Below are 25849 nucleotides of genomic sequence, written 5' to 3' on the forward strand. Positions count from 1 at the left end.
GTTTTTTTTCTTCTGACCCCCATGTCCACTCAGTAGCTGAGTCGGTTAGATTTGGTGGAAAGTACTTTGCGATAGACTAGCGTCCTATCCAAAAGGATAGCAAGCAATTGCTGTTGTCCATTTCACGCTATAGAAACCGGAATGAACTCCGGCTGCATGAGCCTAATGGCTCTGAAGGACTACTTAAGCCCGATGAAACGTAACAATATAAGAAGTAATTGAAACTGTGCAAAAGGGTCCTCTTGATCACATTAGGCCACACAAATACTCGAATAGTTATTTTGCTGCGGCTATGTGGTCTAGTAGTTATGGCATTCGCTTAATATTATATAAAGCATTGTATGATGATTTAGAATTACAAAGAGGCATCAAAAATAATAAACCATCCTGTTGATGAAGTAGAAAGAATTCATGGAAAAGCAATAGAAAGGAAAGCATTCTCAATTACCAACAATAAAAAAACATATTTTATACCATGAATTTGATATTTTGCCATCTGGGAGAAGTTTTTGTCAGATTAAATGTGGAACTAACAAGTATAAATCAACGTTCGTTCCATCAGCAATAAAAATGTTGAATATTTCATATGGTACAGCAAAACCAAGGATTGATGCGTTGACTGATTGACTGATTAATTTGTTTAATGTTAGGCTAGATGAAGTGACCAATTGATAATGATGATAATATTCGGTGTTGAATTGCCAAGAATGTAACGAATTGAAAATGAAATGAAAATGTTGATGTTGTGTATGTCGCATGCGTGAAAGAAAGAGAGGAAGAGAGAGAGAGAGAGAGAGAGAGAGAGAGAGAGAGAGAGAGAGAGAGAGAGAGAGAGAATAGGTAGGAGTGAGGTGTCTGTTCAATGTTATAGTTATCATATAACGTTATGACAAGTGTAACTAAATGACAAATTGCCATATTTGTGGACAATAAAGATCTATTATTATTATTATTATTATTATTATTATTTCGGATCGAAGGGGCCTTGGTTTGAGGCTCGCTTGACGAATAGTTGAGCCCTTGGAAAAGACTTTTTACTCACATTATCACACCCGTATTCGGGTGCAAAATGATTTAACAGCGTTGTCTCTGTCGGAAAATAACATTTATATCGCCTAACAGGCGAAATGTCTAGTTCTATATATTGCATCTCACTGTTTGTCAGGGTATCCTTTGTAAAGTACTTGGAGTACGTTTATTGGATATTGCACTATATATGAGCTCAACATTGGAAAAAAAAAAACTAAGTGAACATTCGTTTTCACCAGTTTCTATCTGTTGAATAATAAAACATAAACCAATTATTGGCATCAAGAGAATTGCATAGATAATTTGACACTTCAAAAAGTGATAGCGATTACAATTTTGATACATCATATGTTTTTTTAATCTATTTATCTTCTCATATATCAACAAAGGTGGCTGATAAAAAGGATTTTTGTCCATAGTTTTTCAAAATCAGTGAGTATTGGAGAATTTTGGTGGCGAATGTAACAAAAAACGACAATTTCGCATAGCCAAGAAAATTGTCCTTAAATAGAAACAATAATTACATACAATGTTACAGCTGCAAATATAAGAGCACCGTATCTCTTATGCTCTCTTACAAAGTTATGCACTGGAGTAACTAATTAGTGAGAACCGGGCGTGTTATAAATATTTTGATGACAAAATCCCCAAAGTTATCGTTATCGTTCCTGACCAACCGTTCGACAAAATCCATTTCGGCAATGTGCCAAATATTCTTACTTCCGGTGCCATCGCTAAATACCAATCGGGTTCATTATTCAATATGGTCAGGGCATTGACATAACTAACGGTCGTTTTATGTTATCCTCTGACGGAACACAATTGTGACCCACCTTCTCTCAACGGTATTGTGTTTTTAACAAAACTAAGCTTTTATACAGTGCAATTTTCACTATCAAGCAATAACACTCATGCCCGTCTTGTAAATACCAATAAGTTGATCATTCAGTACAGCCAGGACAGTAAAAAAACTGATGGCCATATCTTTCATTACTTCTACAAAACACTTTTTTGGACACTTTGGTCGGACAACAACTAATAATATCAATACCAATATATTCCAATGTTTACAATAATAGGCAACAATTGCGTTGCTCTGAAACAACAATCGTTTTTTTTTTCTTGAACACTACCATTAAAAGATGCCAATATTTTCATTTTTCTCTACAGAACAATGCCAGAATCGGAGGCCATATTTTCCTTACTCTGAATTAAAGCTCTTTTCTGTTGGTCAGATAACGATAATTACTAGAAAGCAAAAGTAGGTCATGTTGCGTTTTTCTGAAAAAAAAATCCTTTTTTTTTTCGCCCTAAACTAAAATTACTAGATAGGAGATGCCAATAGATTTGATTGTTTACAGTAGATCAATGAGATAATTGAAAGTCTTATTTTCCCTTTATTTTGATAACAATGGCATAACTGAAAGTCATATTTTGCATTTCGAATCCCAATACTTTCATTATTCTAATGTGAATCCTATGTCGAGATTTTATCCTCTCAATCGGCTGGCGGATGTTGTTAGTTAAAAAAAAAATAAACGCAAAGAATCAATAAATGAAGCATGAAGATTCTTACACACTTGTCATGTGATTAGGGTTACCGGAAGTGACAAGTGTGACACGATAACTCCAAAGCATCTTTGACATCGATACGGCCATACCTCTTGTTAAAACTGTGTTTCCAACGCCCGCCTCGTCAACGTTGCTAGTGATTCAGTATTATTTGATTTGTACGTTATCGACTTCCTTTGTTTTTGAGGGGGGGGGGGGGGGGGGGGGTAAGGATGCCTCAATTAACCACTCTGGAGAAACTCGTATTTAAAAATTTGGCCTCAAAACTCGTCCTATTGATTATCGATCGATTTATATGGCCCTCGACTTGGCAAAAATACTGTCTATGCTAGGGCTTTGCGAAATCCAAGGTTTGAGAGTTTTTGCCAAGATGAAGGTCATTTAAATCAATTGAGACTTGAGGACGAGTTTTCTGGCCAAATTATTCAATCGGTATTTTTTTCCACAGAATTGCACTTAACTGGGTACTTGTAAAACTCTCGAGTCAAAAGGTAATCAGAATAAACGGGTCCTACTAATTGCCGTCCTGAACCGTCCGGCGTAATTTGAGGAGCTTTCGGAAGGCGGGACTGAGGGCCTCCGGATGGTTTGAGAATGCTTTAGATGACCTCTGGACAGCTCTCCTGAGCCGCCGGACGGCTCCGGACGGCTCCGGACGGCAATTAGTAGGACCGGAATAAACCCCATATTATTCTATGACTTCTACTTTGTACCAAGCAGCAATAAGGGGCAGCGTGGCCTAGCGGTGCGGTCTTTGCTTCGTACCCGAAAGGTACCTAGTTCGATCACCTGCTGCTGCGCTGTGTGGCCTTAAGCTAACACCTGGGTTATTCTAGTATTCCCATGGATTATAGCTTCGAGACAAATTTCCCCTATGGGATAAATAAAGGGTGTTTAAAACAAATTAATTCAGTAAAAAAAAACCCGGGTATTTTATTGATATTAGATAATGAAAAGTAAGTTTAATGTTGTTGCCTTATCCACCGCCAAGGGGTATCTCTCTTCACTTTAGCGTGTATATTAGCGCAATTTCTACTGAACGTACTCAAAGACCTTTGCAAGTAGTCAGTAGCAAACAGGAATACTTGACATGTAGGACGAGTCATGACACCTATTAGGCGATATTACATTTTTTTTTAAACATAGACAATGCTGTTAACGGCCAGATACTCATTTTATTTCTGAGTACGATGAGAGAAGGTGAATAAAGAGCCTTTTCCAAGGATAAAGATCTGAACAAGTGTGTTTGAAAATTGTCAGACAATGCAAGAAAGAAAAATACAAGAAAAGACCCATCCCAAAATATCAGGCGACCTGGACTGGGGATCAAACCTCAAATCTTCTTATTACCGGTCAGACGTGCTGACATTACACAACAGAGTCTCCTGATAGTTGGGACAAATTCAATACCTAGAATATTCTTGTCCAAGGACCCAATATTGCGCCCCCCCCCCCAGACCGACACTCAAACTCTGGACCTTCTGGTGGGTCTAAAGGTGACTATCAAACCAGAAGACCACGCTTTAGAGAGTCTGTTCAATTAAATGACTGGAATGGTACGGGCGTCAGTCGCAGCACAGTGCCGCAAAGCGAACTAGGTCGCGATAGCTTGCCCAAGGCCATACAACGAGGCGGGTAGTCGAACTAGGTACCTTTCAGTTATAAATCATATTCGGCCGAGTCACGCTGCCCATGTGTGTGTGTGTGTGTGTGTGTGTGTGTGTGTGCGCGGCTGGGTGTGTGTGTGTGTGTGTGTGTGATAAGTAGTATCTGATTATAAGGGTAGAAAAAAGCAACAACAACAACAACAACAACAACAACAACAAAGCGATATGTTTGTAAGTTGACGCATGTTATCATCTGGAATTGGAACCAGATAATTTTTCTGATTCATGATAACATTAACATCAATCAAAATCAGAATTATTCCTTTTTCACTAGCATCCCTCTGGGAAATTAATGATGAATTATAAGACGTTTTGGGATATAGAAAACTATGAAATGCTTTTTATCATTTATTTGCCCGTTGTCATTTTCTCTACCAATCAATCAATCATTGAAAAAACCAATCTATCCATCTATCTATCTATCTATCTATCTATCTATCTATCTATCTATCTATCTATCTATCTATCTATCTATCTATCTATCTATCTATCTATCTATCTATCTATCTTCTATCTACCATAACTATCTATCCATCTAATCTATCTTTCTATCTATCTCTCTCTCTCTATCTATCTATAATATATATTATATATATTTATATATATATATATATATTATATATATATATATATTATACCAATCTATCTATCTATCTATCTAGTTATCAATGTCTGTTTACCTTTCTATCCATCATTTGGCCAATTTATCTATTTATCTATTGATCTACCTATATCTCGATCTTTCTATCCATATCTTGTTTACCCTGTCTGTTTGCCTATTTAAATCTCTATCTCTCTCAGCCAAAACCATTTCATTATCGACACCACGGATTGTTGAGTGAAAGATCAGAGTAAAATCCAACATTATCATTATCGTAATGTGAATCCTATGTCGAGATTTTATCCTCTCAATTCATCAATGAGAGGCGGGAAGTTTCTATGTGCTTTTTTTTATATTCATGTCACGTTATCACTGATACTGTCGTATTGTTAAACGATATGAAGTAGTCCTTCAGAGCTATTGGCCTATGAAGCCGGAGTTTATCCCTGTTTATCTATAGCGTGAAACGGACAATATAAATTGCTTGCTATCCTTTGATTGGACGCTAATCCATTGCAAAGAACTTTCCCACCAAATCCAACAGACTCAGTTACCCATTCATTGCTAGGTGGACAGGGGGTCAGAAAAAATGTCGACTGCTCCCGAGATCGATTCTGGCCCCTTCGCGTGTGAAGCGAGTACTCTAACAACTGAGCTATCAGGACCATCCCTAACCCCCCCCCCCCCCCCCCCAAACCGCTCCCCACCCCCCAACCGCCCTCCCCCCCCCCCAAAAAAAAAAAAAAAAAATTGGCTGGTAAGGAGATAGTTAAAACAATGTATAAACATGGCCACTATTGGAAGGTCAACCGAATCAGCATGAATTGGTAGAGAGTTGTAGTTGAGCATGGTATAGACAAGGTTGTCAATTGGATTCAATAGTCTGATGTCAAGTCGCCCAGCAACGGCGGCCATCGTGGTTCTAAACAAAGAAAATCGTGACTTTTTATTCTTCATGCTAGCTAGAGCTTTTCATTTGTAATGTGATAAGAATGTATAAAAGTCAAAACATGATCATATTTATATTGTTTTTCTCCTCTGGATACACTTTTATGCTCGTCGGACAAATATTTCATAAGGGCGTCCGCCATTATTCAGATAGTTTAGAGCCAGTTGCTAAGTTACCATGCGTCATTACGAGGGAAGTGACGTCATGACTGTTGAAGCGTATTTTCTGTATATTCAGAGGAATTCAGCAAGTTGAAGCACTTCAGTATATTTCCCAATCACCTTATCAATGGAAAAAAACATAATGTTTTATCCATAATGTCTTTTTCACTGGCGTTCAATGCTCAGATTCAGATAGTGGTAGGTTGATGTATTCGTGTAAAAGTTCAGTATTTTTTTTTTGCCTCTTGAACTGGCAACCCTGTGCTATTTTGTGTTGATTACTCTGTGGATTTTTTGGTTGATTAAGTCCAATCGAGATCCATAGAGAATCGAATTGATTCTATCTTCTCTTGAACTCTTAGTTCCCATATTCCTTCATTCTGACGTACTCCGAAAAAAAAAAAGAATCACATATCTTATATTTTAGCCAGAAATTCGTCCTTCAATCCTTCAAATATCAAAATGCGGCTATGTGGTCTAGTGGTATGATACTCGCTTTCGGATTGGAAGGTGCTTGGTTCGAGCCTCGCTCGGCGCATTGTTGAGTTCTTGGAACAGGCTCTTACACACATTCTTTCATCGTACTCAGGTAAAAATGAGTACTGGCCGTTTTCTGTCGGAATAGAAACTATAATTTCGCATAACAGGCGTCATTTAGCGTCATACATGTTAAATGTTCTTGTTGACCAGGGACCCCGTTCAAGGCGCTTTGAGCACGTTTAGTGGATATTGCGCTATAAAAAAAAAGCTCAATTTTTAAATGACCTTCATCTTGCATAAAACTCTCAAGCAGGAGACTTCGGTGAAGTCCCAGGTTTGGTGACTTCTGTTCGTACAACCAAATATGCCGTGAATAATAAGAATTATTCCACCCTTCTCCCTAAATAGTAACGCGTAATGATATCATGTTTACAATAATAATTGGTGACGTCAGATTAGCAAGGGTCGGTTTCATAAAAAAATCAGATTCGTTAAAAAGAAGTATCATTTGAATGTTTTTAAAGATATATGTTATTCAAAGATGACGAAATAAGAATTGATTGAGGAATAGAATAAATGATTCCTTACAATCTTGCATTTTGGAAATCGATTTTTGTTCCCAACAAGCACTCGAAAGCTCGTGCAGCGGTTGGAAACAATTCCGGAATTCCAAAAAGCAAGAGTGTAAGAATCGTATATTATAATATTGTATTCTATCGATTTACGTTATCACCAAATCAGGACGTTAATCAACGCGACTTTCATATCACCAGCAAGGGTATTATCGCGTTCCCAACTATTTTTCTGTGGTGAAAGAAAAGCTTCCCGTCTGATTGATCTCACCGTAAGGCGGTTTCCGGTAGGAGGCCAGAGGTCAAGGCCGGCGTCATTATCATCATCACTCCACGGTCTTTTTGACGCTGTCGATCTTTTCATCCCGAGGGAGCTGATGTGGACATTTTGTAGGTTCTGTCAAGAGCTCGTTGTCGAGGGAGATGAATATTTACGATTGGATTCGGAAGTACAAGTGATTTCATTACATTGATCTGTACACATATTGACCGCTATGTCCAGTTTTACTCTGTGGTTTGAAGTGTAGCGTATTCACGCTAATTAGAAAATCGAGCCTTTAAACATGAGACTATATATAGATCATTTATCCACTAAACGTGCTCAAAGCGCTTTACAGGGGGTCCCTAGTCAACAACAAAAGTAAGCATGTAATATCGCTTAACAGGAATCATGTCTCGTATTACATGTTAAGTATTGCTGTCGGTTAGGAACCCCAAGTAAAGCGCTTTGAGCACGTTTAGTGGATATTGCTCTATATAAACTCTCTAATTCTTTAAGTTTTATTTATTCATCAATTTCCTATATCGTCCTCTACTTGTCGGTTTTCACATGGTTTTTGGTACAATAGCCGACCATCGTTAAGTCGTTGCAGACCTGCCTATTATTACGAAAAATTCGTAGAATTACGAAATTTTGGTTCCAATTTCAGATCTTCGCGAGCATTTTCAAGTCATTAAAACTTGTTGAAAATGGAAGCTAATGCCAGACTACATAATCTTAAGAATTTTGAAATGTAATTTATTCGTTGTTGGAGTAAATTGTTTATTTTTAAAGTGAACTATAGCGACTACAACTTCAATCTCCTGAAAGTTACGAGTTTTTGAATTTTCAAGTAGCAGTTCTGTCATTGTTACATCGGCCAATGCTGTCCACTTTTTTGAACATTTTATTCTAGTCTTTATAATACACATATAAGCTATAATGAGTATATGTCTTCTAGATAAGTTCCACGACGCCTTATATAAATGTTTGTGCGAGCGTGTATTGTGCGTCTTTGGATGTATATATATATATATATATATATATATATATATATATATATATATATATATATATATATATATATATATACTATATTAATATATATATATATATATATATATATATATATATATATATATGTGTGTGTGTGTGTGTGTGTGTGTTTGTGTGTGTACCTGGTTAAGCGTGTGTTGTTTCAGACAAATCTCTTCTTTATGTTGATGTGTTTGCTGTAACGAAATGAAAAATTGCCTTCATGGACAATAAAGATATTTATTATTATTGTCCTCTCGCGTTGAATTCTATGTTCTAATTCTGAGCTCTTTCTTTTTGAAAAGAAAAACAAAATAAACCATTTTAAGCCAAAATCTGCACAAAGAATATTTTCATTACTCTGATAATACATATACGTTTTTTTTTTTTTTTTTTTAAATCACATACAAATCCGATTAGAAGAAGAAATGAAATTGTAACTATTCTTAAATCGAAATATATTATTATTGACCTGCCCAAGGGTTATGCTGATCTCTGTATTAATTGCCGCACTCTAGAAAACCTTTTATTTTAAAAATTGGCCAGAAAATTCGTCCTTCAAATATCGATCGATTTAAATGACCCACATCTTGGCAACAATTCTCAAGCCTGGAACGTCAATGAAGACTTCGCGAGATCATAGGGTTGAGAGTTGTTGCCAAGATGAGGTCTCCTCACCAGCCATTTTCTGAAATTACCCCCAAACTTCACACCCACCCAACAAAAATATATACTTTTATTACTCAAACAAAAAAGTAACAATTGCCTTTTATACAGAATATTGTTCAGCAAAATGAGCTCGACAACACAGTGTTTAGTATTTATAACTGTAATCAAAGCATTTCGTTAAATTTTGTCATGTACAAGAAACATCAGAATGATAAAATTGTCGGTTGCATTGAATTTTCGTGGGTTGGTAAGGAGAAGATTAAATAGATCGATATTTGAAGGAAGAGAGTTTTATGGCCAAAGTTTTAAATATAAGTTTTTCCATATGTTATCTAGTTTAAAAAATACATTTAAAAAATCTTCTTCCTTTGAAATAAAAAAAATTCAGGTAATAAAACTGTCATATTTCTTCACTATGGATTAAATTTTTAGCATTTAGTTCACCTCCACACAAGAATACAAAAAGTAATAAAAGATTAACTAGTAAAGCTATCCATGAAATAATAAATACCCAATTATTTCAGCTAACATCTGCTTAGAGATTACTATCATCTGTATATTTTCAAAATATAAGGTTTTTATCATATCATTTAAATCAGATCGAAGTCACGTTAACCCAAGTCCTGCCATAGATTTGACTATAAATTCATTGTTCAGCATTGAAATCACCACTCCCTCATCCGTGGGTCATATTTTATGAGCTCAATATGAAATTGTAAAAAAGATCGGATTAATGGGCAATTTTAAACAGGATTGATTGTTTTGGATCCTCCCATTATCCGATTATCTAAATTAAATGGATACTAAGCTGTTGGAAGCTGTGAACTGTAAAAGTAATATAATAAACAAAAATAAATATAACAGCTTCAAAAGAGAACAAAATTCCAAACACGGGCTCAAGTCTCTTCTCCAATATATTTTATAAAGAAAGTACAAGCCGAATAGTATTTCATTGGTTTTGTTGTTGGCTGAAGAAGGGTTTTGAGCCCAAAACGTTACTTGTTTTGTATTTTAGTCTTCATTAAAGCCTTATATTCATTTTTTCCGATATTAAATAGGCACGACCTTCTTAATCCTTTCGTGTCTTAAGATATAATAATCATTAATCCGATTAAAAAGTATTGGAGCGATCATTTTTCGAAAAAATAGCATAGTGCTATTTATTTGTCAGTTGAGAAAATGCCTATTATGCATTGTAAAAGATTAATGTTAATCTTGTTGTTGCTTAGAGCTAAAAGAAAAAGAAGGGTGACTGACGACGTGAACATATTCTGCAGGTCTGATTACCCAATTCCATATAGGCTCACTGTTGTAATGGAAATCTCTAAAATTGACGCAGAATATTTTTGATTACAACAATGTTAAACTAGGAACATAAGTTGGTTCGGAAAATGATTTAGAATTTATTTTTAAAATCATTTTACTTTATTATTGTATCTTTCTATTTTGGATCCAGTCCTTAACACATTCATTTATCTATTCAATTAGTTTTTTGTTTGCAATGATTTTTCAAATATTTTTAATGAGCATAATTTAGTTGCAAAACATTTACAATAGGTTAAATATAAAGGAGAGAGAGAGAGAGAGAGAGAGAGAGAGAGAGAGAGATAGAGAGATAGATAGATAGATAGATAGAGAGAGAGAGAGAGAGAGAGAGAGAGAGAGAGAGAGAGAGAGAGAGAGGAGATATCACAACTATTGGATCACAACTATTATAGTAAAATTTATGTCTGATCATAGCGATAAATTGGAGATCGGTTATTGGCTTTTGATTTAAATCTTAGATGATGAAACAGCTGCAGACAAAGCAGAAAAGATGTAGGAAAAACCATCCTATGAAATCATGAGTGACTGAAATACGAATTATTGGCTCCAGCTACAGAACAACATTCGATTCTTTGACTCAATAAATCTTATTGAAAAGGAAAGTTTAGTTCCTTATAACCTAATATTCAGGCCTTTGGAGTATTTTTTGGAATATGCTAAGGGCAAATTATTTATTTTTAAAGCTATTAAAGGTGACTTTTTTTTCCCCGTGGAAACTACTATTTTTTTTATAACTTTCAAATAGGCAGCTCTAATGTAGCAACTCACTTCCCATAGACTGAAAAGAGAACTGAGTCGTTGAATATGAGGATAATGTTCTATTAATTAAAAATACTGTTGGATTTCATGTCTGTGCGATTATGTGGTCAAGTCTTTAGTGGTATGACACTCGCTTTCGGATTGGAAGGTCCTCGGTTCGAGCTTCTGTCGGCGCATAGTTGAGTCCTTGGAAAAGGCGCTTTATTCATATTCTCTCATCGTACTTAGGTGTAAAATGAGTACCTTACCGTTAATAGCGTCGTCTCTGTCCAAAGAATTGTAATGTCGCCTAACAGGTGTCATGTTAAGTGTTGTTGTCAGTCAGGGACCCCTTGTAAAGCGCTTTGAGCACGTTTAGTGGATATTTCGCTTTATAGAAACGCGCTTTTTTCATGTGAATTTTTTTTAAAAAGTCCAATTGTTCATCTAGCAACCCCTGTTTCAAAACAGTGTTACTACAGGTCCCTTTGCCACGAAGATGAGAAGAGTAAAATTATGCCGATGAATTGATTGAGGGGCGTGCCGGATTAATCTAATTGGGTTGTATGTATCCCAGCATTCTCCGTGGGGAAAGACAATGGGAAACACGGATGTCGTCTAAGCAGTAATGACATTCTTGACTAAAAGTTCACGCAGTGCTGCAAGGGTTTGTGTCATGTGTTATTTTGACGTCAGAGCAGCAGTTCATCCGTAAGTTGTCTCGTTTTAAACAATGATAGAATGAAGTTGACGTCACTCAGGTTCTTTTTATTGTTTTTTGCCACCCATGTTTATCAGTAATTCTCACTTAACTTATTATCCAGACTATAAAATTTCATGGTTACATATAGTTTTGTGTGTTGGTCCATTATACTTTCAAATGGCAATGTTGTGAGGTCCTTATCCAAGCACATACTATATGTATATATATATATATATATATATATATATATATATATATATATATATATATTGGATATTGGTGGGTTTTTTTTATCAAGTTAAGCAATGCTGAGCGTGCTCTGTGACAAGATTATTGCCAATATTAGCGATACTCTGGCCTAAGCTCTGGGTGACAATTGACAATACATCTTACACTCATTCTTCACTCGATTCGAGTGTAAATGAGTGCAAAGCTGGTGAATTTACTGAATGAATTTAGAAGTTTTTAGAAGGGTTCCCGATGGCTCAGTTGGTAGAGCGCTCGCTTCACACGCAATGGGACCGTGGTCGATCCCGGGTGCATACAAGATTTTTCCTGACACCCCTGTCCACCCAGCAGTGATTGGGTGTCATCTGGTTGTGTTAGATCTGACGGAAAGTACTTTCGATAGACTAAAGGTCCAACGGATAGCAAGCAGTTAGCTATCGTCCGTTTCGCGCAAGAGAAACCGGGATAAACTCCGGCTCCATAGGGCTCGTGGCTCTGAAGGACTACTTTTTAAAAATATGATTCACCGGCTAGATTTGGTAATCTGTAGGGTTTAAACCGTCTCTGGCAAAAATCTATTTTTACTTCTGATTAATAATTAGATTGGAGTTGAATGTTCTGCTTTCATAGAATGCAAATATTTGCTGCTTGAAGCTCTCAGAAATCAATATCGTTAGTCGACTAGAGGCTTTAATGTAATTAACAAAAACAGATAATGTGGACGTGTGGAGCTTCCCCTTTGTCAACAAAACACGATGAATGGAACTCCAAAACGAATAGGAGATTGGATGAGAGGGTAGGTTTGTTATGGCGAATACAATAATGGCATCTTTGGTTTCAGATAAGAGAGTAACATTATACCTTTCATATAAGCTGGAGGTGCCATTCTTTTTGAAATCACATCCAGATCTCTTCCCTCCCCCTCACTCCCCCTCCCCCCCCACCACTCCCCCTCCTCACCCCCCCCCCCCCCCCCACCACTATCACCACCGACACCGCCAATACAACTGTTGCCACATTACACAAAATATGATGTTATGTAGGTAATCATATATTTTATACCGTGTTTTGTTGTTTCTTTTAAATTTTATTTTACTGATTAAGGTCTAGAGATGAAACGTTGTTTGTGTTGTGCCATTCCCCCTTTCTATGAGTCTCACTTTGTCTTTCTATCTCAACTTCCCCTATAGATTAGATAGCAGAGAGGAAACCATAGAAAATGACATTTCACAGGCTTCTCATGGCTTCAGTTTCTCTCTTGGCCTCTGGCGTATCGTAAACAACAATGGAGGACGTGATCTAAAGCACGTTTAAAAGAATTTTCAGAAAGAATTGACATTTCAGGTTTCTCATTCGACGTGTATTGCTTCAAAACAGTATTACCGTTTTTTAAAGGACCATTTATATAGCACATTATCAAATAAATATGCTTAACTCTCTCCTTACCGGCCGATTTTTCGGATTTTCTCCAAAACGTCAAATCTATTTAACACAAAACAAGATTTACATTTACTCTAACTAAAATAAAAAAGACGTACAGGTTATAGACGGGTCTACATAATTTTGTTCAATAATAACGGCCTCTATAACCCAGCATTACGTTCTTATAACTTTAACAAAAATGTTTCTTCAAATTTTGTGATGTACAAAAGGAATCTTAAAGAGAAAGGTGTTGGTTGTATCGTAACGAATGTGACGATCTCCCTTTAGTTGGTAAGGAGACGGTTAAAGTGGTGTATAAGGGCTCCCCAGCTAAAAACAATTCTTAAAATGTTTGTCGAGGCATAACCGTTGTTAAGCGATATTACATTTTTTTCTGACAAAGACATGCATTCATTTTACACCCGAGTACGGTGAAAGAATGTAAGTAAAGAGCCATTTCCAAGGACTCTACAATGCATTGCTTACTATCAAGGCGAGTTTCGTACCACAAGATCACACATACACGCACGCAAACACACACACACACACACACACACACACACACACACATACATAAGGCAACGTAACAAAAATAATAAAATTCCCTATATTCATCCGCAAATGAAAAATTGTCTTTAAGGTCTTTTCCAAGGGAAAACTGGAATAATTCAGCTTCAGCCGCAGTGCAGCGCCGCCAAGTATGCTAGACCCAAATGACTTACGCTTAGACACGCTACCCCTCTCCTGAGTGTTCATAATTTCCGCCATTTTAGATGTAGGTTCCCTTCATCTTCTTCTTCTTCTTCTTCTTCTTCTTCTTCTTTGCTCAGATGGTAGTCTACGCTCCACCAGATATGCTGCTGTCCTCTGAAGATCCTCCAGACTCCCGTGTAGCTTACTCCTCAGGCTGGTTGGGGCAGTCGGTGGTTAGTATGTTCTTCTAAGGGCAGAGAGGGTTGGGCAATTCTGTAGGATGTGTTCACTTGTCATACTTCTTTTTCTACAGTGGCACTGACTTGTAGTTCCCACTTTGAATTTAGTTCACTTTTCTACGTAATACTAGAGGCATCTGATCACATTCTTTTTTTTTCAAAATATGGACATTGCGACAACAAAACAGTTTTTTTTAATCAAAAAACGAAAAGATTTCTCTTGAAATGAACTGATTTGGTTCAGTATTCAGATGGCCATAGTCATAGACGAACATTGTAAGAGCGTTTGTTCATTGTCGCGGCTATGTGGTATAAATAGTGGTATGACATTTGTCTTCGGAACGGTGCATAATTTAGTCCTTGGAAAAGGCTCTTTACACACATTGTCTCCCCGTGCTCAGGAGTCAATTGAATACATGGCCGTTAACACCGTTTTTCTGTTGGAAAAAAAATGTAATAACAGCAGTATCACCTAACAGGCGTTATGGCTCGTCTTCAACGTTAAGTGTTGCTGTTCACTAGTGACCTTTGGAAATCGCTTTGAGCAGGTGTAGTAGATATTGCGCTATATATAATCTCAAGTGTGTTTAAGACGCTTAAAAGGCACATTACTCACTCATATATGAATGAGTGCGAAATGATTTATCTTAAAATGAATTGATATCGTTCAGACTAGCTATATAAAACAACAATAATAAATAAATCATCTTGTGGCTATCGTGTGCCATCTATCTTTCGTCGATCTTAAATCAGCGACATTTTGTGTGGTCGACCTGTAGTTATTTGCAGGTCTGATAATTGAACGCATTATGGCGTTGATGTAACACTTTTGGAATTGAGAATAATTTGCGTTGGTTTTTTAGTATCGATTAATTTATAAAGTAAAGGGGTTTTTTTCGAAATAAAAATAAACGTAATCTGTCTGAGTGGTACAGAATTGATCCCCAAAATCCTTCTCTCTGTCTCTTGATATCGTCTCAACGAGGCAAGCAAGAGACGGTCTTGATTTATAGACCGTCTAATGTTAAACTGATACCGTTAAGTTACACCATTTATCTTGCTTAAATCGAGATGTGAATCTCTTTTTTTTTTTAAACTTCTCGTCATTATGTGGTTTTAAAGTGGTTTTTAAGTGACGAAAATTCTTAGAATTAAGAGATGATCAACATTTAGGATATAAGAAATACGAATTTCGAATTCATTTTAGATTGATAGCTTTTATCGTGAGCTTTTCTACGCGAATTCGTATAACTATTTATGTAGAAGACATTTTTACAAATGCGATTTGGAACTGATCGCCATTTTGGAAATACGAATTATTTAATATTCACTCTTCAATGGCTTGTATTTGCGGCAAAAGGTCCCACGGGCCCATCACTGCAATAAATGTTCAGTTACAGTACAGTCCAATCAAAACAGGGATCAGTCACAGATTACTCTGACGAGCTTGTGCTTTCAAAAATGGCCGGTGACAGGACATTCCATTCATTTATAGTTCGTTGGGGGAAAAGTTGTCTTTAAATTTGAGATTGTTACGAGATTGATAGATTCATTGCGCAGGCGCATAACTGTTTAGGGATGCAGAAATTATGTGATCGTTGGTTTTGTTCCGGTGTATGTGTGTGTGTGTGTGTGTGTGTGTGTATAAAAATAACGGAAATATTTCAGGGTATGGTTGTATTGTGTGTACTAATAAGTACTTATGTGTTAATCGTAACTGTTGATAGTCAAGGTTTCATTTTTCAAATGCCAGTGTAAAGCAAAGTTTTCTCCTTGTGCATGGGTTTATATAATATACCCGGAATTTCCACGCTTGTCGCTGAGTTTTTATGTGTCCGGAGCTTCTGTTTTCTGTGTTGGCTTGTATTTGCCCGAAGTTTCCACCTTTGGGTGGGAATTTATGACATCCTAGAAATGTAACCCTCCTCGTATAAGAAAGAATTTCAGACCTCATGATTACTGGTCTGTTGAGGTTACCCGATACTTATATGGCAATTTAATGCTTCGGCTGTTCTCACAGAGCTGGGATTGGCCGCATTTTATTTACTATTTTATTACTGGATACAAAAATTCATCAAATGAAAAAGGAATTTAACATAATATAAAAATAGTTATAGTTCAATTATATCTTTTCAAGACTCTTATTGTTTATCTGTTCTTTTTTCTTTCCAGAAACATCCAATGTCGGAGGGAATTACCGGAAGAATTGTAATCTGCGTGGATGTAAGCCTTGAATATTAATAAACTGTGTTTATCTCTGTGTGGATTTACAACCGCACAATGCAGTAAACCATTTTAAAGATAATATTATTAGACGTCTATATACCATCATAACAACACACAAAACGCCATAGATATGGTATGTTACTTCTAAAGTAATATTTGATGGGTTTATAGCAGTATCATCGAATATTAAACTATTACATCCCCATTCATAACAACTGGTCTACCATTGCAAAAACCACAAGACAACGATTGATAAGACATTGGGGCTATAAGATATAACTAACATATCTTAATTCAAAAAGTCGAGATGTTAATAACATAATGTTGAGGAGAATGAACACAAATATCATAAAGATATGATATAATATTTAGTGCTCAGAAGAACTGTTTTCACGATTAACGCCATTATCAAAAGCAGTACGAAAGTCATAAAAGGTATCGACGAAGCATCGTGCAAAAACACACAGACAGTTCAAGATGAATCACTGTCTAACATCTAGTTACAACGCCACACCCACCTACCCGACGCTTAATTACGTCCAGCAATCCTACAAGATCTACCACCCCTATATCAGCCTGACGATATGTGGGTATGGTGTCATCACAAACATCATCAACATCATCATCTTGACCAAACCGACGATGAGGAATAGCATCAACTGCATTCTGACTGGGATTGCAGTGGCTGACATCATCACCATGACGTCGTGTATACCATTTACCTACCAGTACTACATTCTGGATAAAGATATACGGTTAGTAGAATTTCTGATTCATTTTATTTTAAATCAACGTGGACTTATTGGCAGGTACCATCACCAAAATTGTTATGGGTTCATTGTTGGACTTGACTAGAATGCTGGTCCAATAAACGTTGAGTCGATTTTTCTGATTTTTGAGATTGTTCATCCATAAGTGTGACTTATCGACTATGCCATTTGAGGAATTACTTCGGATAGAATAAAAAGAAAGAGGCAGAGAATTGAACTTTAAAACAAATATTTGTACTTTCAAAGGGGTCTCGATAGCTCAGTTGGTAGAGCACTCGCTTCACAATCAAAGGCATCGAGGTCGGTCCCGGGTTCAGTCGATATTTGTTTTCCAAACCCATCTGTCCACCCATCCGTGCTTGGGTAGCTGGGTCTGTTAGATCTGACGGAAAGTAATTTGCAATAGACTAGCGTCCTGTTCAAATGGCAGCAAGTAATTGCTATTGTCCATTTCACGCTATAGAAACCTAGTTAAACTCCGGCTCCATGGCCCGAATGGCTCCGAAAGACTACTTTTTCTACTTTAAAACAATACTTTTCTTTTCGGGTGTATGTATGTATGTGTGTGTATGTGTGTGTGTGTGTGTGTGAGGGGGGGGGGGTTGTCTCGAAAGCTCAGTTGATAGGTGACCAAGATCGATCCTGGGTGCAATATAGATTTATGTTCTGCCCCCGACTCCTCTCCCTTCTTTTCACAGAGCTGTGGTTGGATAGCTGGTTCTTTTAGATCTGGCGAAAAGTATTTTGGCATAGACTAGCTTCCTATCCAGCAGGTAGCAAGCAATAATTGCTATTGTCCGTTTCACGCCATGGAAACCGGGATAACTCTGGCTCCATGGACCATGGCTACCACTATGTCATATTGAATAGCACGATTTTTAAAAAATTGAACTTGCATATGGCGCAATATCCACCAAACGTGCTCAATGCGCTTTAAAAGGTATCCCTGTACAAGAGCAATATTTAACATGTGGGACGGGACCTGACGCCTGTTATGCGATATTACAAATTGTTCGGACATAGACAACACTAGTAACGGCCAGGTACTCATTTTACATATGAATACGATGATATACTGTGAGTAAAGAGATTTTTCCAATGACTCAACTATGCACCGAGCGAGGCTCGAACTCAGGACCTTCCGATCCGAAAGCGAGTGTCATGCCACATGACCACATAGCCGCACAATTACAGTCTGAAACAATCACAAAATGGTCATTTTCTGGTAACAAGTTTCAACGGAGAAAGGTTGTGTTATTGGCTTAGCACGACAAACTCAAAGTTAGAGGTCTGGTAGCCGAACGCAATTATGGAATTTCAGTGTTAGCATTGATGTGGCTTTAGATATTTCCATTATATGTAAGAACGAACCTATACCAAATGGGTTATAAGACTTTCGAATAGGTAAACGTCGGGTTGGTATGGAGTTACCTCGAATAGAAATGGAAAGGAAACAAAAGTAGTCCTTCAGAGCCATAGGCCTGTGGAGCGGGAGTTTATTCCGGTTTCCAGAGCGTGAAACTGACAATAGCAATTGCTTGCCGTCCTTTGGACAGGACGCTAGTCTAAACTCAGAAGTCTAACATACAATCTTTGCGCACCATTGTTTATGTAATTTAGGGGGGAATCAGACATCTGACGATAACAATTAAATAAAGCATGGTAGACTTCAGAGTTTTGATCCGCCGATCGTGAAAATCGTGACTTAAAGGTTTGATCCGCCGATCGTGAAATCGTGACTTAAAGGTTTGATCCGCCGATCGTGAAAATCGTGACTTAAAGGTTTGATCCGCCGATCGTGAAAATCGTGACTTAAAGGTTTGATCCGCCGATCGTGAAAATCGTGACTTAAAGGTTTGATCCGCCGATCGTGAAAGTCGTGACTTAAAGGTTTGATCCGCCGATCGTGAAAATCGTGACTTAAAGATTATAAATACAATTTTCAGTTCCTACTTCACCCCAACTTAATGCCGCATTGAGATTGTTGGTCACATATCTCGATAAAGCGATGTTGAGAGTGATCATAATTCGACCAGATGACTATGATTTACAGGGAATTAGAACCCGTGATTTTCAAACTAATACCCGAGAGACGTGATTATATCATGATCATCTGCTTGTCAATAATTCCAGGATATTATTTTTCTGTTTTTTTTTTAAACCATACAATATTCTTTTCATGGCTTTTTTGTGTTTTTGTCATTCAAATGAACCAACCAAGGTCTCTGCTGGAGCAGCGACATGCTTGCCGTAGTAATGTGATTTTTCTAATGGAATTCTCAGTGCGTAGCAGTCGTGATGAAATATTGATCTCTTCGGAAATGATTTTAAGTGACCTTGTACCCTTAAGTCACTGCCCTCCACTTCACTCAATTTCTGAGAGTTTTCGAGCATGTTGTGTTATTATACCTCTTGTCGTAAATTCGTTGTTTTGTTTATCTTTCCTATAGATAGAATGAAGTTGACGTCACTCAGATCTTTGTTACTGTTTTTTGCCATCCATGTTTATGAGTAATTCTCACTAAACTGTATTAACCAGACTATAAGCGTTTAAGGTTACACATAGTTTTGTGTGTTGGTCCGTTATACTTCCGGATTGCAATGTTATGAGCTTCTAAGCCGAGCGCATACTATCTATAGAAGAGAATTCATACTTTTCTGGGTTGACTCTCAAAATCGGTCAATAGAAGAAAAAAAAATGTAGGGACACGGTTTTTTACAATCAACGTCTGCGCTTCACACGCAAAGGCACCAAGATTGATCCCGGGTGCAGTAAAAGAATATTTGTATGACCCTTCCCCCCCACCCCCTTTCCCTTTCCGTACCACTTTGCTGCCGCGAAATTTGTGTTCTCTATTGTCTTCTAGCACTTTCCTATTCTCTTCTTGTCTTTTGCTAATACCAATGGTATATGAAGGATGCGAATTTGAAATATAATGGAAAAATAAATCTAAAATATTCTGTCTTCAGTTTAGAAGCATCTCTGGCAATGGCCGAGAGAGAATTCCAGATCTATCTCTTTCTCTCTATTTCTCCTGGTGTACGCTTTCTGGACGCAAGCCCTTTATGGCTTAAAATGGCTTTACTACCTTAAACCCTCTCCTTACCACCTATAGGAAAATCGTCACATTCTTTACGATGCAGCCAACAGTTTATTTTCTTATTCTGATTTCAATTTATTATAGTTATAGCTATAAAAACTCGACACTGTGTTGCCGAGCTTAATTTTCTGAACAAAATATAGAATATACTCGTTTCTAATCTATTCGAAAAACCTATTTTTGTGTTTGATGAGTATGAAGTTTAAGGTAAAATTCTGAAAATAGCTGGTAAGGAGAGAGTTAAAAACTCGCATCGTGGAACCCTGTACTCAAAGACTTCTACCTCAGTCCTCTACATAACCATCAACGTGTCATATTATGATAGGGGACGACTCATCCTGGTCTCATGGGGATCAATGATGAAATCGACTGTCAAAAGATGGGATTCAGTGTGTCTGCGTGGCGGTAATGGCATTTGGAGTCCCTTGTCCTCACCTAACGCCAACAACTAAAAAACCGTCAGATACCTCGTTGTGAGAATGAAGGGAGGTGATAGGGCAGTCTGCTGCTAGATCGATAATGAAAGCGGTCATTTGGAAGTGGCTTATGGTTTGAGTACCTTACGTACCATATAGAAACCACTCTCAGACGGGTTGTAGGACACGTTATAGCAACAACGTAATAAAAATATTTCTTCGGAACCGGATGGAGGGAGTAGGAGAAGATGGGGTCGGGAGGGGTGGGGAACAAGCCCAGTGGAAAGAGAGAACTTGCACTCGTTCTGTTTCCGCTTAGACTCAATTTGAAATTTATTTATTATCTGCACACCCACCGATTTCAGTTCTCCAGCTGTGAATAAAAATGGCGGTGAACCCATTTACAGTCATTCATTTATTTATAAATGTCTCCATAAAAAAAGATCAAACAAACAAAACAAAGGCACAAAAATATATATTAATAACCACATTTTCTGATTTCTATCCTCTTGACGTAAAAAATATATATAAACAAACGAGAAAAAATTAACCCTCAGTAAACACGCTCAAAAACAGTTCGTGAATCCCTACATTAAAGACTTTCCCTTTAGTTATCAACACAGTCAGCAAATCATAGAGTGGTAGGGATGACTTCTGGTCTCATGGGTATTGATGATGACACGGTTCGTTGTTTTGCGTCAACCGAATCTTGGAACCCTACACTTAAAAACGTTCCCTTTAGTGATTTACACAATCAACAAGTCATATTGTGACACGTAACTCATTCTGGTCTTATTGGTATTGAAGATGAAACCATCGTTATCTTTCACCGATAAATATCATTCCCAATCGCGTTTCCGCGTTTCCGAAGAAAACAGCGCTTAAAGATTTTCCCTTTAGAGATGTAACCATCAACAAGTCATAGTGTGATAGTAACTCAGCCTAGTCACATGGGTATTGTTGTTATGCTTCACCGAAAAATGTATTTTCCAACAATCGCGTTTCCGAAGAAAACCGCATGGTGGAACCCTGCGCTTAAAGATTTTTTTTCCTTTAGTGATGTAACCATCAACAAGTCATAGTGTGATAGTAACTCAGCCTAGTCTCATGGGTGTTGTTGTTATGCTTCACCGAAAAATGTATTTTCCAACAATCGTGTTTCCGAAGAAAACCGCATCGTGGAACCCTGCGCTTAAATATTTTTTTTCCTTTTGTGATGTAACCATCAACAAGTCATAGTGTGATAGCATCTCATCCTGGCCCCATGGGAAATAATGATGAAATCGTCTGTCAAAAGATGGGCCTCGCCGAGTCTGCGTGGCGGTAATAGTATTTGGGATCGCTTGTCCTCACCTAACAATAACAGAAGCGTTAGATCCAAGTACAGACAAAGGATGCGGGTAGAGGCAGACAGCTAGATCGATAAAGCAGTCGATTGGAAGCGTGGTGGGGTGTGAGTACCTTATACGACATAGACACAGACCAATTATAGTTGAAGTAATAACTATATAATATGTTGGCTTTTACCAGGGACCTGGACTGGATGGAAGAATGGGGGGGGGGGGGGGGGGGTGAAGGAGGTATTGGTGGAAAGTTGTTTGAGATGAGTGTGGTTTGATTTAAAAAAAAAAAAACAAAAAAAACAAAAACAAAAAAAAACAAAAAAAAAAATAATAATAATAATAATAATAATAATAGTAATAATAATATAATAATAATAATAATAATAATAATAATAATAATAATAATAATAATAATAATAATAATAATGATGATAATAATAATAATAATAATAATAATAATAATAATAATAATAATAATAATAATAATAATAATAATAAAAATATAATAATAATAATAATAATAGTAATTATCCCCCCCCCCCTCCAAAATAAAACGAAACAACACCAAAACAAAAGACAAAACAAAACATACTTGGGCTTCTATATAGCGATCTAGCCACTAAATGTGTTCAAAGCGCTTTGCAAAGGGTCTCTGACCAGCAGCAACGCGAAACATATAGTGCGAGACATGACGCCTGATAGGCGATATTACATTTTTTCCGGACAGAGACAACCCTGTCAACGGCCAGGTACTCATTTTACACCTGATTGCTGTGAGAGAATGTGAGTAAAGAGCCTTTTCCAAGGACTCAACTATGCACCGAACGAGGCTCGAACTCAGTACCTTCAGATCCGAAAGCGAGTGCCATACCAATGGACCATATATATGACTACATTTTCCTACATATTTTTTGTTTAATAGCAGAAAAATAACCTACTATCAGTAGGCGATATTCCTCAGAGAGGAAATCCCCTTTGATTAGATGTCTGACCCTGGGTATGTTTTACTTAATTCATTAACTCAAACTCAATCCACGATTCCTGCTTTGGGGAAAATAAAACCTCTAAACAAGCTAAATTGAATTACATTATATTACCATTCCTTCTTCAGTTAATACTTTTATATCGAATGATTAAACCTTTACTGACCGGGTTCGAGTTTACGGATATCTAATCTTAATATTTTCCCAAGAGAGCAATATTTACCGGGGTTACAACTCCAAGCCCTTAAACGTTGATGTCACATCGCTATTAATTGCTATGACAAATTTATGAGCAGGCACTGATGTAAAATAATAGATCAGAAAAGATTTGCACAAAATAGTTTCCAGACGAAACAGAAAGAAAGAAAATAAACTGAAAACCATCCTAAGAAATTAGCTACCTCGACCGGAGTACAATTTCATTTTTTCTTTTTAAAAAAGAGCTTTTATATAGGGCAATATCCACTAAAATGTGCCCAAAGCACTTTACAAGGGGTCCCTGGTCAACAGTAATATTTAAAAGGAGGACGGGACATGCCGCCTGTTAGGCGATATTACAATTTTTTCGGACAGACACTGCTGTTAACGGCTAGATACTCATTTTACACCTGAGTGCGGTGAGAGAATGTGAGTAAAGAGCCTTTTCCAAGGATTCAGGTATGCACCGAGTGCGAGGCTCGAACCCATGACCTTCCGATCCGAAAGCGAGTGTCATACCACTAGACCACATAGCCGCATACTCTAACCAAGGGGGACAGCGTGGCCCAGCGGTACGATCTTTACTTAGTGCCCGAAAGGTACAGAGTTTGAATACTCGTTGCGCTGTGTGGCCTTGAGCCTTCGTCCTAGCTCAGTTTGCGGCGCTGCACTGCGGCTGACGCCTGGGGTAGTCCATTCTTCCCTTGAAATATACAATAAAGACTAATTTCCACTATGAGATGAATAAAGGGAATTGTATTTTGACTTTAAAATTTTTTTGGGGAATATGTTTACTTTCTGGTTTGTATGGCACCGTTTCATACATACTTTTAAAGATATTTAATGCTATCCCTGTGCTATTGATCAAGGCCTTTGTGTCTGCTGAATTTACTACTTATTCGAACCAGCGACCACCTGAGCTCTAGCCCTTCGGTCTTGTGCCATGACGTAGAAGTTAGACGTCTTTTGTAGTTGTTCCAGGTGACTATAAAGTGTGTTACTGATGCTTGGATTTGGTGGGAGGAATGTGCATCTCATCTGCTGAATTTAAATGTGGTCTTGTCGCTTTCAGACCGAAAGGTCTTGTGTTCGAGCTTCGCCCGGCGCACAGTTGAGTCTTGGAAAAGACTCTTTACTCACATTCTTAGGTGTAAAATGAGTACCTGGCCGTTAACAGTGTTGTCTCTGTCGGAAAAAAAATAAACTATCCGGCATCAATGTCTCGTTTTCCATGTTACGTGTTGCTGTTGGTCAGGGATCCTTTGTAAAGCTCTCTGAACACGTTAAGTGGATATTGCGCTCAAGTTTAAAAGGAAATAAGAAATATTATCGTTTGACATGAAAGGGTTAAAAAGAACCAAATTTTACATTTGGTAATGCCATTATGGGGATGGGGGGGGGGGGGTGAAGTTGCCGAGCGGTTAAGGCATTGCACTGTGACCCGGAAGGTCCCGGGTTCGAGCCCCGCTTCAGACACTTTCGTTTTTTTTCCCTGAGCAAGATTATTAACCCCCAATTTGCTCACTTGGACAATATGGGATATTTCTGTTAACATCAGACATCTTGTTTGATGAATTATCTAAATTCCTTCGTGAATGCCTAGGCAACGATGTCTTATGATGTCGTGGCGGAAGGGCATAATTAAGTTTTTAATGACAGTATACAGCTACAAACTAATGCTGTAATCTGAAGAAAATATTTTTCTTAGGTTTTGTTTGTTGAGATTTAATTGAAAAATAGAAATTGATTGAAATCCCCAAGTCTCGAAAAAATGTTTCGATTGTTACCTTTGGAATTTGATACTTTAAAGCAGTCTTTGGTTCGGAAATATTTTTGGCAAGTCAATGGCCATATTATCGGGTCAATATTTGACCGCTTTTTTGCTAAAATGAAAAAAAAAATAATGCTTTATGAGAGTAAGGCGGAAAACTTATAATTTGTAATTTGATAACGCCATTTCAGAATAAATGAAGGTGACGTCATACGGCTCTTTGTGATTATTTTTAGACCGTCATTCAGGTAATTGATTCTCATTAAAGTCCCTCTTACAGACTATATATTATAAACTTTAAACGTTAAACTTTACACAGTTGTGTGTGTTTGTGAGGGGGGGGGGGGAGATTCATTTTGACGGGCAGAAATACAGTTGAGTATTTTTACTTAAACGAATAGCATCAATATTGAAATCACCACGTGTGCGTGTGTGTGTGTGTGTGTGTGTGTGTGTGTGTGTGTGTGAATGTGTGCTTTCTTTTTTCATTTGTTTTTCTGTATTTTTTTTTTTGATTACTTTTTTTTTTTTTTTTTTTTTTTTTTTTTTGGGGGGGGGGGGGGGTGGGGGTTGTTAGTACTCTCCCTCATTAGTGAGTGTAATGGATGTTCTATTCATACCGAAAAATTGACCTTAATAAGGGAATTATTGAACTCATTCGTTACTCATTTTCCTACGGGGTCACGTACGATTAAGAG

General features: G+C 37.4%; 1 protein-coding gene across 2 annotated transcripts in view; it reads left to right on the forward strand.

Moving 5' to 3' along the window:
- Window positions 1-25849, forward strand: part of LOC144971999 (G-protein coupled receptor dmsr-1-like) — a 91469-nt gene that overhangs the window by 27504 nt on the left and 38116 nt on the right. For both annotated transcript variants that reach the window (XM_078913079.1, XM_078913080.1), the window contains one exon: window positions 16516-17324. In XM_078913079.1, the coding sequence (XP_078769205.1) occupies window positions 17047-17324 (278 nt within the window). In that variant the 5' untranslated portion in view covers window positions 16516-17046. The remainder of the gene's footprint in view (window positions 1-16515; window positions 17325-25849) is intronic.

The sequence above is a fragment of the Berghia stephanieae genome, chromosome 4 (genome assembly GCF_034508935.2).
Source record: "Berghia stephanieae isolate SIO BIC M18660-M18661 chromosome 4, UCSD_Bste_1.3, whole genome shotgun sequence".
In the NCBI taxonomy this organism is placed as follows: domain Eukaryota; kingdom Metazoa; phylum Mollusca; class Gastropoda; order Nudibranchia; family Aeolidiidae; genus Berghia; species Berghia stephanieae.